This window comes from Papio anubis, chromosome 20 (assembly GCF_008728515.1).
Source record: "Papio anubis isolate 15944 chromosome 20, Panubis1.0, whole genome shotgun sequence".
Taxonomy (NCBI): domain Eukaryota; kingdom Metazoa; phylum Chordata; class Mammalia; order Primates; family Cercopithecidae; genus Papio; species Papio anubis.
This window is the reverse complement of record NC_044995.1, coordinates 10,166,577-10,181,977: the sequence shown is the minus strand read 5'-3', so window position 1 is coordinate 10,181,977 and position 15,401 is coordinate 10,166,577. Positions and strand designations below refer to the sequence as shown.

The following is a 15,401-nucleotide window of genomic DNA, read 5'->3' as shown; positions in this document are numbered from 1 at the left end:
GCCTGTGGAACTCTGGCAGTTTCCCTCCCTTCTCTGAGCCTCAGTTTTCTCACCTGTAAAATGGGAAGAGCAATAGCACCTGCCTCGTGGGGTTGTGAGGATTAAATGTGGCAGTGCGGATAAGGACAACGTGGCATGTAGAATGTGCTCGGTTAACGACAGTGCTTGTGACCACGCCTGCCTGTACTTTTCTGTGCTAACGCTGCATGGACTTTTAATATACTACATCCAGTCCTCACCACAGCCCTTTGAGGGAGGAACTTTGATCCCCGTTTCAGACAGGACTCTGAGGCTCAGAGAGGGCAGGCCCCTTGCCAAAGGGCACACAGCAGAGCCAGGGACTCAAACCCTGAATACGGTGATAGGAATTTCCGTGCTTTGACCGTGGCCTGGGTTTCCAGATTAGGGCTTCCATGGCTGCCCCACTCCAAGTGACCGTGGGTGGGCTCCTTCCCATCTCTGTGCCTCAGCTTGCTGGTTTGTAAATTGGGGGCCGTCTTGGAAGACCCCGCTACTCTGATTCTGGCTCCTGCAGCCTCAGGCAGGAAACCATTTCCTCCTCCTCCTCCTCTCTCGGCTCAGAGGTCGTGGAAGGTGATGGAGGCTGGCGCCCCCGCAGACCTGCAAAGGCCAACAGGGTCCAGTTACTTGCGTGGCGGGGGGAGGGGGGCGGATAATGTCTGGGGGTCCTGATGGATGGACTGTGTGCTCCTGCCAGCGGGCGAAGGAGCACGCTGAGAATTCTGTTCCCCAGATCTCATTAAGCCCCGAGACTTAAATAACTGCTGACTGGTTCCCTGGGGAGGCTGAGGGGAGAGCTTCTGCCCTGGGTAGTCGGGGGGTCACAGGGCAGCACCCCAACGTGGAAGAAAACGGCTCCTTTTCCATGTCCAGGTGGGAGCAGATGAACCCTGGCTTTGGGTCACCCCCATCAAAAGTAACAGAGGGCCCAGCCTGAGGTTCGGGCTCCCGGCCCCTCTTTGCAGGCTAGAGGTGGAGGGGGGTGCTGTCGGGCACTCTGGTCTTAGGCCCCTCCGCCCCCTGCCACCTTCTGCCAGCTCTGTAGAAGGTAGTGCTTAATTACCCAGTCACTCTATCCCTGCTTGGCCAGGCAGTTAAGCCCAAACATCTGGCCCCAAGGCCTACGGCCAGAATGGGTGGCCAGCCCCCGCCCACTGCTGGCCCTGGCTCCGGACACCTCCCACGGGACAGCTGAGCTCGATCCTCTGCCTGCCAGCTTGCAATGAGCCCAAAACAGTAGCTGCATAGGCCCAGCAAGCTCAGTTGACACAGAGAAAAACATATGATGAAATTCAACAGCCATTATGGTACATGCTACACACACACACACACACACACACACACACACACACAGAACCGCAGAAAACATTTGATGAAATTCAACAGCGGTTATGGTACACACACACACACACACACACACACACAACAAAGCTGGAGCAGAGAGGATTTCCTTCATGAGATAAGGGGTATGAAGGAAGACACATATCTTTGATTTTCCCTGGGCATTGGACATGGTCTCCTATGAGCGCTGACACAGGAGGGTCCGAAGAACGCAGCAGGTAAGCAGTTTGCGTGAGTGAGAGCTGGGTCCGATGCTGGATCCGTACTCTAAAGTCATCTTCTCATATTCCTGGCACCTCAATATGTGACCCACAGGCCTGCAGCATTGGCCTCACGTGGAAGCTGTTTATAAACCCGGAATCTCATGCTCTGCCCAGAGCCACCAAAGCAAATTCTGCCTTTTTTTAAACTTTTTTTTTTTTTTTTTGAGACAAAGTCTTGCTCTGTTGCCCAGGCTGGAGTGCAGTGGCGTGATCTCAGCTCACTACAACCTCCTCCTCCCAGGTTCAAGCAATTTTCCTGCCTCAGCCTCCCCAGTGGGTGGGATTACAGGCGCCCACCACCATGCCCAGCTAATTTTTGTATTTTTAATAGAGGCAGGTTTCACCATGTTGACCAGGCTGATCTTGAACTCCTGACCTCAGGAGTTCCTGATCCACCCACCTTGACCTCCCAAAGTACTGGGATTACAGGTGTGAGCCACCACACCTGGCCTTTTTTTTTTTTTTTTTTTTTGAGACAGGGTCTCGCTCTGTTGCCCAGCCTGGAGTGCAGTGGTATAATCACCGCTGACTGCAGGCTTGACCTCCTGGGCTCAAGCGATTCTCCCACCTCAGCCTCCTGAGTAGCTGGGACTACAGATGCTCACTACCACACCCGGCTAATTTTTGTAATTTTGTAGATATGAGGTTTCACCATGTTGGCTAGGCTGGTCTCAAACTCCCAACCTTAGGTGATCTGCCCGCCTCGGCTTCCCAAGGTCTTGGGATTACAGGCGTGAGCCGCTGCCCGAGCCCATACAGTAGACTATTCAGTGTACAGTAGCATCATGTCTAAAAAAGTATTTAATCTGGGCATGGCGGTGTGCGCCTGTAATCCCAGGAGGGAGGCTGAGGCAGGAGAATTGCTGGAACCCGGGAGGCGAAGGTTGCAGCGAGCCAAGCTGATGCCATTGCACTCCAGCCTGTGTGACAGGGCGAGACTCTATCTGAAAAAGAAAAAAAAAGTATTTAATTACATAGTTTAATTAAAAATACTTTATTGCTAAACATGCTAATGACCGCCTGAGTCTTTGGCAAGTCATAATCTTTTTGCTGGTGGAGGATCTTGCCTTGATGTTGGTGGCTGCTGACTGATGAGGGTGATGGTTACTGGAGCCTGGGGTGGCAATTTCTTAAAATAAGACAATAATGAAGTTTGCTGCATCAACTGACTCTTTCTTTCATGAAAGATTTCTCTGTAGCATGCGGTGCTATTTGATAATATTTACTCCACAGTAAAAATTTCTTTCAAAATTGGAGTCAGGCCGGGCATAGTGGCTCACACCTGTAATCCCAGCACTTTGGGAGGCTGAGGCAGGAGGATTACTTGAGCCCAGGAGTTTGAGACCAACGTGGGCAACACAGCAAGACCCTGTCTGTAGGAAGAAATTAAAAATTAGCTGGCCAGGCACGGTGGCTCACGCCTGTAATCCCAGCACTTTGGGAGGCCGAGACGGGTGGATCACGAGGTCAGGAGATCGAGACCATCCTGGTTAACGCGATGAAACCCTGTTTCTACTAAAAATACAACAAAATTAGTCAGGTGTGGTGGCGGGCGTCTGTAGTCCCAGCTACTCGGGAGGCTGAGGCAGGAAAATGGTGTGAACCCGGGAGGCGGAGCTTGCAGTGAGCCGAGATTGCGCCACTGCACTCCAGCCTGGGCGACGGAGTGAGACTCCATCTCAAAAACAAACAAACAAACAAACAATTAGCCAGGTGTGGTGGAGTGCACCTATAGTCCCAGCTACCTGGGAAGCTGAGATGGAAGGATCACTTAGCCCGGGAGATGGAGGCTGCAGTGAGCTATGATTGTGCCACTGTGCTCCAGCCGGGACAACAGAGCAAGACCCTGACTCTAAAAAAGAAAAAAAAAATTGGAGTTAATCTTCTCCAACCCAGCCTCTACTTTATCAAGTAAGTTTGTTAACATTCTAAATCCTTTATTGTCGTTTAAACAACATTCGCAGCATCTTCACCAGAAGTACTTTCCATCTCAAGAAACTGCTTTTTTTGGTGCTCATTCACAAGAAGCACTCCTTGTCTGTTCAAGTGTTATCATGAGATGGCAGGAATTTAATCCCATCTTCAGGCTCCGCTTCTAATTCTAGTTTTGTTGCTATTTCCACCACATCCGAAGTGACTTCCCACTGAAGTCTTGAACCTCTCAAAGTCATCCATAATGGTTGGAATCAACTTCTTCCAAACTCCTGTTAATGTTGACATTTTGACTTCCTTTTCTGAGTCACGAATGTCCTTCATGATGACATCTAGAATGGTGAATCCTTTCCAGGAGGTTTTCAATTGACTTTGCCCAGATCCATCAGAGGAATCACTATGTATGGCACCTATAGCCTTACAAAATGTATTTCTTAAATAATGATACTGAAAAGCAAAATCACTAAGGCCAGGTGCAGTGGCTCACGCCTGTAATATCAGCACTTTGGGAGGCCGAGGCAAGAGGATCACTTGACATCAGGAGTTCAAGACCAGCCTGGCCAACATGGTGAAACCCTGTCTTTACTAAAAATGTAAAAATTAGCTGAGCGTGGTGTTGGGCACCTGTAGTCCCAGCTACTTGGGAGGCTGAAGCAGGAGAATCACTTGAACTCGGGAGGCGGAGGGTGAAGTGAGCCAAGATTGCACCACTGCACTCCAGCCTGGGTGACAAAAACAAAATTCTGTCTCAAAAACAAAAAACAAAACAAAACAAAAACAAAGAAAAGAAAAAAAGATAATACACACTTTCAATAAACTAGTTGCCCAGGCTAGTCTCAAACTCCTGGCCTCAAGCCATCTTCCTGCCTCAGTCTCCCAAGGTGCTGGGATTCGAGGCGTAAGCCACCGTGCCCGGCCCATGCTTTTATATTCTATTTTTTTTGTTTGTTTGTTTGAGATGGAGTCTCAGTCTGTCACCCAGGCTGGAGTGCAGTGGAGCGATCTTGGCTCACTGCAACCTCTGACTCCTGGGTTCACGCCATTCTCCTGCCTCAGCCTCCCAAGTAGCTACAGGTGCCCACCACCACGCCTGGCTAATTTTTTGTAATTTTTTTTTTTAAGTAGAGACGGGGTTTCTCCACGTTAGCCAGGGCGGTCTCAATCTCCTGACCTCGTGATCCGACCGCCTCGGCCTCCCAAAGTGCTGGGATTCGAGGCATGTGCCACCGCGCCCGGCCATGCTTTTATATTCTTTCACACACATGCATGCTTTCTCATACAGTGTCTTGGTCTCTCTCATGCACACTAATCTCACAATCTCACACTCATCCTCAGTCACACCTACACCCATACTCTGAAACGTTTATGTTCACCCCCACACATACAGCTCCCTCACGCTCACACACTCACACCCGCACACACACCCTCACCCCCATGCCCCCAAGCCCCTCCTCCCTCTGAGCGGCAGGACATCCCTGGAGGTTAACAGCAGGGACCATGCGCGGGAGACCAGCTGGGTTCCACTCCGGGCCTTGCCCCCCGGCCTGGTATGTGGGCATGGCAGGAACCTGGCTGCCCTGTGGGGTGAGCCCAGGGACCCCCGCCACCATCTTGGGGACAGGTCGGGGAGCAGATGTGGCCTCCGAGATCCCTGGTTGGGGTGCAGCCTACGGTCAGCACCAAGCATTAATTAGTGTCGTCCCTGCCTGCCTGTCAGTGTCAGGCCCTTCCTGGGAAGTTTATGTCCCTCCCCTGCGCTTCGCCGGTGACAAGCTGGTCATTATCGCCTTCCAGATAATCCTCAGCTGCCGCCAACAATCAGCACCCCGTCCCCGCTGCCCCCTGCCCAGTCTCCACTCCCACCCAGCACGCCGCATCCCACCCACCTCTTGCTTTTTGGGACACATTGTTGGCCTAACAGCTCAGGTTATTTCACATTCACAGATAAAGGGGCAGGAGGTCTTGAAATATTCCACCCCCACCCCCCACTCCCCCACTCCCGTTGTTGACACCTGTCTTCTTCTCTCCTATGATCCCTACTCCAGGAAGCTCACCCGGATTGTCCAGGTCAGAGGCCCAGCGCTATGGCTCAAACCTGGATTCAAAGGCTCCTTGGGGTCACTCCACAGGAGAACACCTGCTGTCAGTCCTGCTCCAGGCGACACCTCCGTGGCCACAGCAGGGGCCCTGCGGGGTATGCAGGGGCCAGGGAGTGCGTGACACACGATCCAGCTCCGAGTTGTAGCCTTGCTCCGGGCCTGAGGCCAAGGAGGGAGCCGAGAGGAAGACAGAGTGTTTGCAAACAGGGCAGCTGCCAAGCAGGGGCCGGGGAGAGAGGAGGAAGGTGCGAAGGAGAGAGGGCCCAGGCGGCGCCCGCCCGCGGCGCCTGCGTGACCTTCTCACCCTGGCTACACATTGACAGGCATGTGCGCGCACACACACGGATCTGATGTCCACACATTGCGAGTCACATTCACCCCACATACACACAAGTACGTCAGCACACACAAGCTCGGATGCTCATGGACACACAACAGGCATAAAGCCGTATTATCATCCATGCGCAGTGAGACATAACCCCATCCTCCCTCCTTTACATGCGTATGCACTCACACACGTGCACACACTCATGCTCACACATGCACACTTACACTGGCGTACACATACTCATGCTCACACGACACACTTGCACACGTGCACACACACACACACACGTACACATGCTCACCCATGACATTCACACTTGCACACATGCGCACACTCATACGTGCACACATACACTCGTGGAGACACATGCACTCAGTGGCACACACATACTCATGCTCACACATGACAGTCACACTTGCACACATGTGCACACATACATGTACACACACGCACACATGCACACACACTCGTGGTGACACATGCACACTCACACTGGTGCACAGATACTCGTGCTCACACATGACTGTCACACTTGTACACATGTGCACACTTGTACTCACACATGCACATGCATACACCACACACACTTTGCACACATGTGCACACTTGCACTCATGTATGCACACACACTCAGTCACACACATGCACACACTCATGCACACAGGATATTCACACTTGCACACATGCGCACACTCACGCACACTCACTTGCACACACGTGCACACATGGACACATGCACACTCACACTGGTGCACACATACTCATGGTCCCATGACATTCACACTTGCACGCATGTGCACGCTCACATATGCGCGCACACACTCTCCCACTCATGCACTCTCACACACACTCTTACATACACTCACACACACACACACACTCACACTCACACTTATCCACACATGCATATAGAGTTCCTTGATGGAAGCTTTGAGGACCGTATTTTTCATTCCATTGTTAGCACACACACTTTGGTAAAGGAAAGGGATTCTTAGAAGCAAGTGGCTCACTCCCTCCTGCCCACAGCTCTGCCGCCAGGACACCCTACAGGACAGCGGGGAGGCTGCCGCCAGGACACCCTAGAGGACAGCGGGGAGGCTCAGGCAGCACCATGAGCTCAGGCGGCTCATCCTCGCCCCTCCGTCTCTCTCTCTCTCTCTTCCTCTCTTTCTCTCTCTGCATCTCTCTCTCTCTCTCTCTCTGTGTTTGTCTCTCTCCATCTCTCTGTTTCTCTCTCCCCGTTTCTCTTTCTACCTCTGTATGTGTCTGTGTCTCTCTGTTTCGCTGACTCTCTCTCTCTCTCTTCCTCCACCTGTTTCTTTTTCTGGGTGTCTGTTTCCCTATCTGCATCTCTCCTTTTTCTCTCCCCCATCTCTCTGTTTCTCTGTGTGTGTGTCTCTGTCTCTCTCCATCTCTCCCTGCTCTCTGTTTCTCTGTCTCTGTCTCTCCACCTCTGCACCTCCCGTCCCCCTCCACACGCCCTCTGATGCAAACTCCCCTTCTTGTTCCCGAGCAGACAGACTCACAGCAGCACTGGGATCTGAGTGCCAGACGCAGTTTATTTGCAGGGCGGCTGGGGCGAGAGAAGGCAAAACACATCACAGAGAGGGTGGTGCCGCATGGGAGGGAGACCCGGCCGGAGAGAAGGAGAGAGGACGGCAGGAGGACAGGGACGGAGGGGAGGCCGTGCCACACCGGACGGGTTCATTTATTTAACAGACGTTTCCTGACCCCTGCTGCAGGCCATGGCTGGGTACATGAGTCCGTCAGCAAATGGGAGGTTGCAAAGACCTCCAACGCCAGGAGCTCACAAAATAACCACAAAAAGTAAGGCATACAGTTAGAAGAAGACCCGTGTTCTAGAGAAATAATAGAGTGGGGGGATGAGGAGGCAGACAGTAAGCATTTAGGATGCACAGCTGTAACCCCAGCACTGTGGGAGGCCGAGGTGGGAGACTCACTTGAGGCCAGGAGTTTGAGACTAGCCTGAGCTAGCAGGACTCGCCCCCCACCATCTCTAAAAAAATTTAAAAAATTAGCCGAGCATGGTGGCACATGCCTGTAGTCCCAGCTACTCAGGAGGCTGAGGCAGGAGGATTGTTTGAGGCCGGGAGTTGAGACCCACCTGGGCAACATAGCAAGATCCGTCCATCTCTTAAAAAAAGTTAAAAATTAGCCTTGAGTGGTGGCACATGCCTGTAGTCTCAAGCTACTCAGGAGGCTGAGGCAGGAGGATTGTTTGAGCTGTAGATTTCGAGACGGCAGTGAGCAGAGATCGCACCACTGCACTCCAGCCTGGGAGACAGAGCGAGACCCTGTCTCAAAACAAAATGAAAACGCAGGGGTGAGGGGATGAGCCTAAAGTGTCCCGAGCAAACAGCGAGTGCAGAGGCCCTGAGGAAGGTGGCGGCAGGTACCGAGAGACACGCGGAGGTCTGAGACCCTGGGGAAGGTGGCGGCAGGTATGGAGGGACATGCAGAGGTCTGAGGCCCCCATGGACCCAGGGAGGCATACAGCCTGCAGAGAGGAGAGAGGAGGAGGACGCAGAGGGGAGCCCCAAGCCCCATGGATGAAAACACACAGAGGAGAAACCAAAAGCCGTTGGCCTTGGAGGCCTCGATGGCGCAGCTTTCCTTTCTGCATCCCGCGAGGCCTCCTCACTGCCCAGCCTCCTCTTCCACCCCTCCCACTTCTTCAGCCTCACCCTCCCGCTGCCTCCAGGGGCGCCCCAGGTGCTCCCTGATGGAGCTCACAGCGCTCCTCCTTCGGGGGTGAGGGTCCAGCAGCCCCCACAGAAGCGCGTCGGCCGCGGGGGCCAGGCCGAACCAGGGCTGAGGACGGTCCTGGGGCTGGCCCGACGCCTGCCACATGAGGAAGTCCTCGTAGAAGGGGTCGGCCTCGGCCAGGGGCTGGTCCCAGGGGAAGTAGCCCGTGAGCAGGCAGAAGACCAGGACGCCCAGCGCCCAGGCGTCCAGGGCGGGCTGAATGGGCAGGCCCTCCGGGAGGGGCGGGGGCGCGCAGAGCTCGGGGGCCGTGTAGGGGATGGGCGGCCCGGCCAGGCGCAGCAGGGTCCCGCGAGGCCTCGTGTGGCCGAAGTCGGTCAGCTTGAAGTGCCGGCAGTCCGGGTCGCACACCAGGACGTTCTCCGGCTTCAGGTCCCGGTACACCAGGCCGCGGGCGTGGATGTGCTCCAGGGCGGAGGCCAGCTGGGCGGCGCAGCGGTGCACTGCGGGCTGTGGGAGGCCCACCTGCCGGGAGAGGGGTCAGGGCCCAGTGCCCCGGGGCCACGGAAGGCAACCGAGACCGCGGGGCCCCTCCTCAGCCCAGGAAGCAGGCCCAGGACACTTAGGAGGCCGGTAAGGAAGATGGTGAATAGCGCCGTGAGGCCGTGTGACCTGTGAGGCCTGTGAGTTTAGGAGGCCTAGGGTGACCCCATAAGGCCTACTGTGACCCCATGGGGCTTGTGGGTGTAGTGGGGCCCTAGGGTGACCAGGTGAGGCCTCGTGTGGCCTGTGAGGCCTGTAGGTTTATTGGGGCCTAGTGTGACCCCATGAGGCCTATGGGTTTAGGGGGGCCTAGTGTGACCCCATGAGGCCTGTGGGTTTAGTGGGACCTAGTGTGACCTGTGAGGCCTGTGGGTTTAGGGGGCCTAGAGTGACCCCATAAGGCCTAGTGTGACTCTATGAGGCCTGTGGGTTTAGTGGGACCTGGGGTGACCCCATGGGGCCTGTGGGTTTAGTGGGGCCTGGGGCAACCCTGTAGGGCCTGTAGGTTAAGCGGGGCCTCGGGTGACCCTGTAGGGCCTGTAGGTTAAGCGGGGCCTCGGGTGACCCTGTAGGGCCTGTGACTTGATTGGGGTCCAGTGTGACCCGATGCTAGCTGGTGGGTCTCCATAGTGTATCGTGTGGGTTCTGTGATGTCTGTGAACTCCAAAGAGGCCTAACAACTCCACGAGTCCTGTGGGCCCCGTGAGGGGCCTCCCGGGGGTAGGGGAGGCCCGGGGAGGCCCAACGCAGTGGTTGTGGTTCCTGCGGCCCAGGCTGCTCAGGACGTTCCTGTGAGGCAGGAGAGGCACTCGAAGGCGGCTTGGGGTCTGCCTACGCACCTTGGGCTGGATGAAGGCCATGAGGTCCCCGTGCAGGACGGGCTCTGTCAGGAAGCTGTAGGATTGTGCTGACTCGATGCCAATGCCGTAGGCTGTCACGATGGCTGAATGTACGCCCAGCGAGAGCCCCACACAGAACTCGTACAGGAAGCCGCGGAGGGACGTGCGGGGTTTCGGGAGCTGCTTCAGTGCCAGGGGTGTGCCTGGGGCAGAGGGACAAGTGTGGGAGGTGTGCAGAAGCCAAGGGCCACCTGGGCCAGCTGCTCTGTTCCCCTGTGGTCCCCCCGATGGCCCCTCAGCTTGGACTCTTTCCCATAGGCCATCTCCACCTCCTCCAACTCCCACCTCCCTCCAGAGCCCACCCTAACAGCATGGCCACCCAAGCATCACCAGCAGTGCCAATAGTTACAGCATGCTGGGGCCCAGCCGGGGGCTCAGGCCTGAAATCCCAATGCTTTCAGAGACCGAGGCGGGAGGATCCTTTGAGGCCAGGAGTTTAAGACCAGCCCGGACAACACAATGAGACCCTATCTCTAAAAAAAGTTTTAAAAAGGCCGGGCACTGTGGCTCATGCCTGTAATCCCAGCACTTTGGGAGGCTGAGGCGGGTGGATCGCTTGAGGTCAGGAGTTCGAGACCAGCCTGGTCAACATGGTGAAACCCCTTCTCTACTAGAAACACAAAAAACTAGTCGAATGTGGTGGCGGGAGCCTGTAATCTCAGCTACTCTGCAGGCTGAGGCAGGAGAATTACTTGAACCCGGGAGGCAGAGGTTGCAGTGAGCCGAGATTGTGCCACTGCACTCCAGTCTGGGCAACAGAGTAAAAAAAAATTTTTTTTTTAATTAGCTGAGCGTGGTGGCATCTCTAAAAAGTTAAATAAAACAATAACAGTATGTGGTGAATTTCTACCCTGCTTTCTTACAAGCCCATAGCTATGGAGATGGAGGGACACCATGCAATTTCTCCAATGACCTCGTTTGGCTTCTCATGACAGCAAAGCCGTGTTTGAGGCAAAAAGGTATTTTTGAGACACCTGGGGGAAAGGTAACCTATCCTGGGTAAGAAAGCCAGTTAGGAATTGTGGATTTTGTCACGAGTGGAAACGATTTCCTAGAAGCTAAACTCCCTGAAGACAGGAACTTCTGATGTTGTCCTTTTTTTTTTTTTTTTTTTTGAGATACAGTTTCACGCTTGTTGTCCAGGCTGGAGTGCAGTGGTGCGATCTTGGCTCACTACAACCTCTGCCTCCCGGGTCCAAGCGATTCTCCTGCCTCAGCCTCCTGAGTAGCTGGGATTACAGGCATCTGCCACCATACCCAGCTAATTTTTATATTTTTAGTAGAGATGGGATTTCACCATGTTGGTCAGGCTGGTCTCGGACTCCTGGCCTCAGGTGATGACCTGCCTCAGCCTCCTGAAGCATTGAGATTACAGGTATGAGCCACTACACATACCCCCCCACCTTTTTTTTTTTTTTTAAAGACAGGGTTTTTCTCTGTCTTCCAGGCTGGAGGGCGGCAGCACAGTCGTGGCTCACTGCAACCTCCACCTCCTGGGCTCAGGTGAGTCTCCTGCCCAGGCCTCCCGAGTAGCTGGGACTACATTTGTGCATCACCACACAGGGCTAATTGCACACCCAGCTAATTTTTTTTTCCCCTGACGCCAGAAATTCCTGCTAACTGGCTAAGTTTTTAAAAAAAAATCTGTAGAGACAATCTCGCTATGTTGCCCAGGCTGGTCTCAAACTCCTAGGCTCAAGCAATCCTCCTGCCTTGGCCTCCCAAAGTGCTGGGATTACAGGTGTGAGCTGCTGCGCCCAGCTTTGTTTCTTTAATTTCTGAGCCATCAGCTGCCAGGTGCAGGTTCAGTGAAACGCCTGTGGAGGGGCCTCCTTGGCATCGCCCCCGCCCATTACTGCTCATGCCTCCGGCTCTGTGAGCACCCAGGGCTGGATCTCTGAGTCTGCGCCTCTTCCCGAGGTGTGCTGTTGCGTGGCCGAATTATTGCCCTCTGTGTTATTACTGAATTGTGTCTCCCCAAAACTCATATGCTGGAGTCCTAACCCCTCATACTGCTGAATGTGGCTGTATTTGGAGAGAGGGTCTTTAAAGAGGTAAAATGAGGTCACTAGAGTGGGCGGGCCCTCATCCAGTGTGACTGATGTCCTTATAAGAAGAGGAAATCAGGACACAGACACGCACAGAGGGACGACCATGTGAGGACACAGGGAGAAGATGGCCAAAGGCAAGCCAAGGAGAAAGGCCTCAGGAGAACCAGCCCTGCTGACATCTTGATCTTGGGCTTCCAGCCTCTAGAGCTGTGAGGAAACAGAGCTCTGTTGTTGGCCAGGTGCGGTGGCTCACGCCTATAATCCCAGCTCTTTGGGAGGCTGAGGCAGGAGGATCACTTGAGGCAGGTTTGAGACCAGCCTGGGCAACACAGTGAGACCTCATCTTTAAACAAAAATTTAAAAATTAGCCGGGCATGGTGGCATGCGGCTGTAGTCTCAGCTACTTGTGGAGCTGAGGTGGGTGGATCTCTTGAGCCCAGGAGGTCAAAGCTGCAATCCACATACACCCCCAGCAACTACAGCAATCCACATACACCTCCAGCAACTACAGTAATCCACATACACCCCCAGCAGCCTATGGCAATCCACATACACCCCAGCAACTAGAGCAATCCACATACACCCCCAGCAACTACAGCAATCCACATACACCACCAGCAATTACGGCAATCCACATATACCCCCAGCAACTACGGCAATCCACATACACCCCCCAAGAATCTCAGGAACAATCCACATACACCCCCAGCAACTGCAATCCACATACACCCCCCAGCAACGACGGGCAATCCACATACACCCCCAGCAACTAGAGCAATCCACATACACCCCCAGCAACTAGAACAATCCACATACACCCCCAGCAACGACTGGGCAATCCACATACACCCCCAGCAACTACAGCAATCCACATACACCCCCAGCAACTACAGCAATCCACATACACCTCTAGCAACTATGGCAATCCACATACACCCCCAGCAACTACGGCAATCCACATACACCCCTGGCAACTATGGGCATCCACATATACCCCCAGCAACTACAGCAATCCACATACACCACCAGCAACTACGGCAATCCACATATACCCCCAGCAACTACGGCAATCCACATACACCACCAGCAACTACGGCAATCCACATATACCCCAGCAACTACGGCAATCCACATACACCCCCCAGCAACGACGGCAATCCACATACACCCCCAGCAACGACGGTAATCCACATACACCCCCGGCAACTACAGCAATCCACATACACCTCTAGCAACTATGGCAATCCACATACACCCCAGCAACTACGGCAATCCATACACCCCTGGCAACTACAGGGTGACCACATATACCCCCAGCAACTACAGCAGTCCGCTATCATCCCTCCTTCTGCAGCAAATATGGCAATCCACCATACACCCCCAGCAAATTCAGAAGTGGGTCATATACACCCCAGCAACTATGGCAATCCACATACCCCCCCAGCAACTACAGCAATCCACATACACCCCCAGCAACTATGGCAATCCACATACACCCCCAGCAACCACAGCAATCTACATACACCCCCAGCAACTAGAAAAATCCATATACACCCCCAGCAACTAGAACAACCCACATACACTCAGAGGATCAACTATTCTTCCAAGTAGAAATCATTACCCACGTTTTTCAAAGGAGGAAACTGAGACTCAGAGAGAGCAAGGGAGTTCCTTAAAAAACACACAGTTTTTGGTGGGGCACCGTGGCTCACGCCTGTAATCCCAGCAATTTGGGAGGCTGAGGCAGGCGGATCACTGGAGGCCAGGAGTACGAGACCACCCTGGCCAATATAGGAAACCTCATCTCTACTAAAAAAGAAAAATGCACACAGAGAAATGTAGCTGGGTGTGGTAGGGCACGCTTATAATCCTGGCTGCATGGGAGGCTGAGGCAGGAGGATCACTTGATCCTGGGAGGTGGAAGTTGCCGTGAGATTGTGCCACTGCACTCCAGCCTGGGCAACAGAGCCAGACGCTGTCTCAAAACAACCAACCAACCAAAACAACAAAAAACACGGTGGAGGGCAGAGGTAAGACTTGATTCAGGCCTACCAGCCTCCCCAGCCTGGGCTACCCCAGGCCCGTGCCCCACCCCCAGCTGAACCCTGCCACCTTGGACCCCACGGCCTGGTACCTTTCTGACGATGGGTGACCAGAAGGACGCGGCCATAGCGGCCCTGGCCCAGGGGACGCACTTCCTCGTAGAGCTCGTCCACCTCGGCTCGGACCAGGGTCTGAGCGCTCAGCGCCATCATGTCCTCCAGCGCCCGGGCAGCCTCCTGGCCCTGCTGGAGCTCCTCTAACGTCAGGCCGCCCAGACCCTCCTCCTCGCTGTCCTCCGAAGCCCCTGCCTCCACCGGCCCTTCCTCAGACTGTTTGCCGGGCATCTCTGTAAGGACAGAAAGGGGCACCCAGGCTCAGGTCCCAGGCCCAAGGGAGGAGGGGACTGGGGGTCTGGACTCCTGGGTCTGAGGGAGGAGGGGCTGGGAACTCATTGCACTTCTAATTGTGACTCAGTCTCCCTCTTGGTGAGAGGCGGGGAGACCAGTCTCTGGTGTGAGTTCAAACCCTAGGTCACAGATGTCCCTGCCCCCACATCCCTGCGTGCCGCAGCCGCCACCCGCCACCCTGACGTTGAAAGATGAACCAGATAACTGAGACTCCCCCACTGAGACTCCCCCATCTTGTTTCCAAAGCAAACAGACTTGGGCCCTGGGGGTGGATGAGTAGCCTCTGTCTCCTGAGAACAAACAGGTGCTCTTGGGCTCAGGCCTGGGAGGGCGGGCTGTGCAGAGGGCCTGGGACGGCTGGGTCCTGCATGGGACCAAGCATTCGGGATCAGTCCCCAAGCTCCTGACAGGCCTGGGGTCGCACTTTCACAGCCCAGCCACCTCCCTCAGACCCAGACCCGCAGCCCTTCCTCTGCCAGACCCAGGGGTCCAGGCCCCCAGCCCACCTCTCTCCCGGAGCCTCATATAATTCACACAACTGGGAACCCCCAGATTCTGTTTCCCTCACCCTCCACCACTCTACAGCCTCCAGGTGCAGCCCGGCCTCCCCTGAGGGACTAAGGACTCGGGCCACCTGGCACAGTCACCCTCAGGTGCTGCCCACCTCAGGCCAGGGCACCTTGCTCACCTCCCAACCTGGGCACAGACCTCCAGACCTCACCTCCTCCAAGGCCCGCCTGACCCTTCGGC

General features: G+C 54.7%; 1 protein-coding gene across 1 annotated transcript; it reads right to left on the bottom strand.

The window, feature by feature from the left end:
- Window positions 1–8,228: 8,228 nt before the first annotated feature.
- SBK2 (SH3 domain binding kinase family member 2) lies at window positions 8,229–14,776 on the bottom strand. The gene is made up of 3 exons (XM_017952030.3): window positions 14,336–14,776; window positions 10,091–10,293; window positions 8,229–9,233 (listed from the first exon to the last, which is right to left on the bottom strand). The coding sequence occupies exons 1-3, from the start codon at window positions 14,586–14,588 to the stop codon at window positions 8,643–8,645; spliced, it is 1,047 nt and encodes a 348-aa protein (XP_017807519.1). The 5' UTR covers window positions 14,589–14,776; the 3' UTR covers window positions 8,229–8,642.
- Between the last annotated feature and the right edge of the window lie 625 nt (window positions 14,777–15,401).

What these genes read in the sequence shown, in the direction of transcription:
- SBK2 (XM_017952030.3), bottom strand. Translation starts at nt 14,588, where the DNA reads ATGCCCGGCAAACAGTCTGAGGAAGGGCCGGTGGAGGCAGGGGCTTCG. An exon ending in GGTCACCCATCGTCAGAAAG is followed by an intron (nt 10,294 to 14,335) that starts GTACCAGGCCGT and finishes CCTCTGCCCCAG; the next exon opens with GCACACCCCTGGCACTGAAG. An exon ending in TGGCCTTCATCCAGCCCAAG is followed by an intron (nt 9,234 to 10,090) that starts GTGCGTAGGCAG and finishes CTCTCCCGGCAG; the next exon opens with GTGGGCCTCCCACAGCCCGC.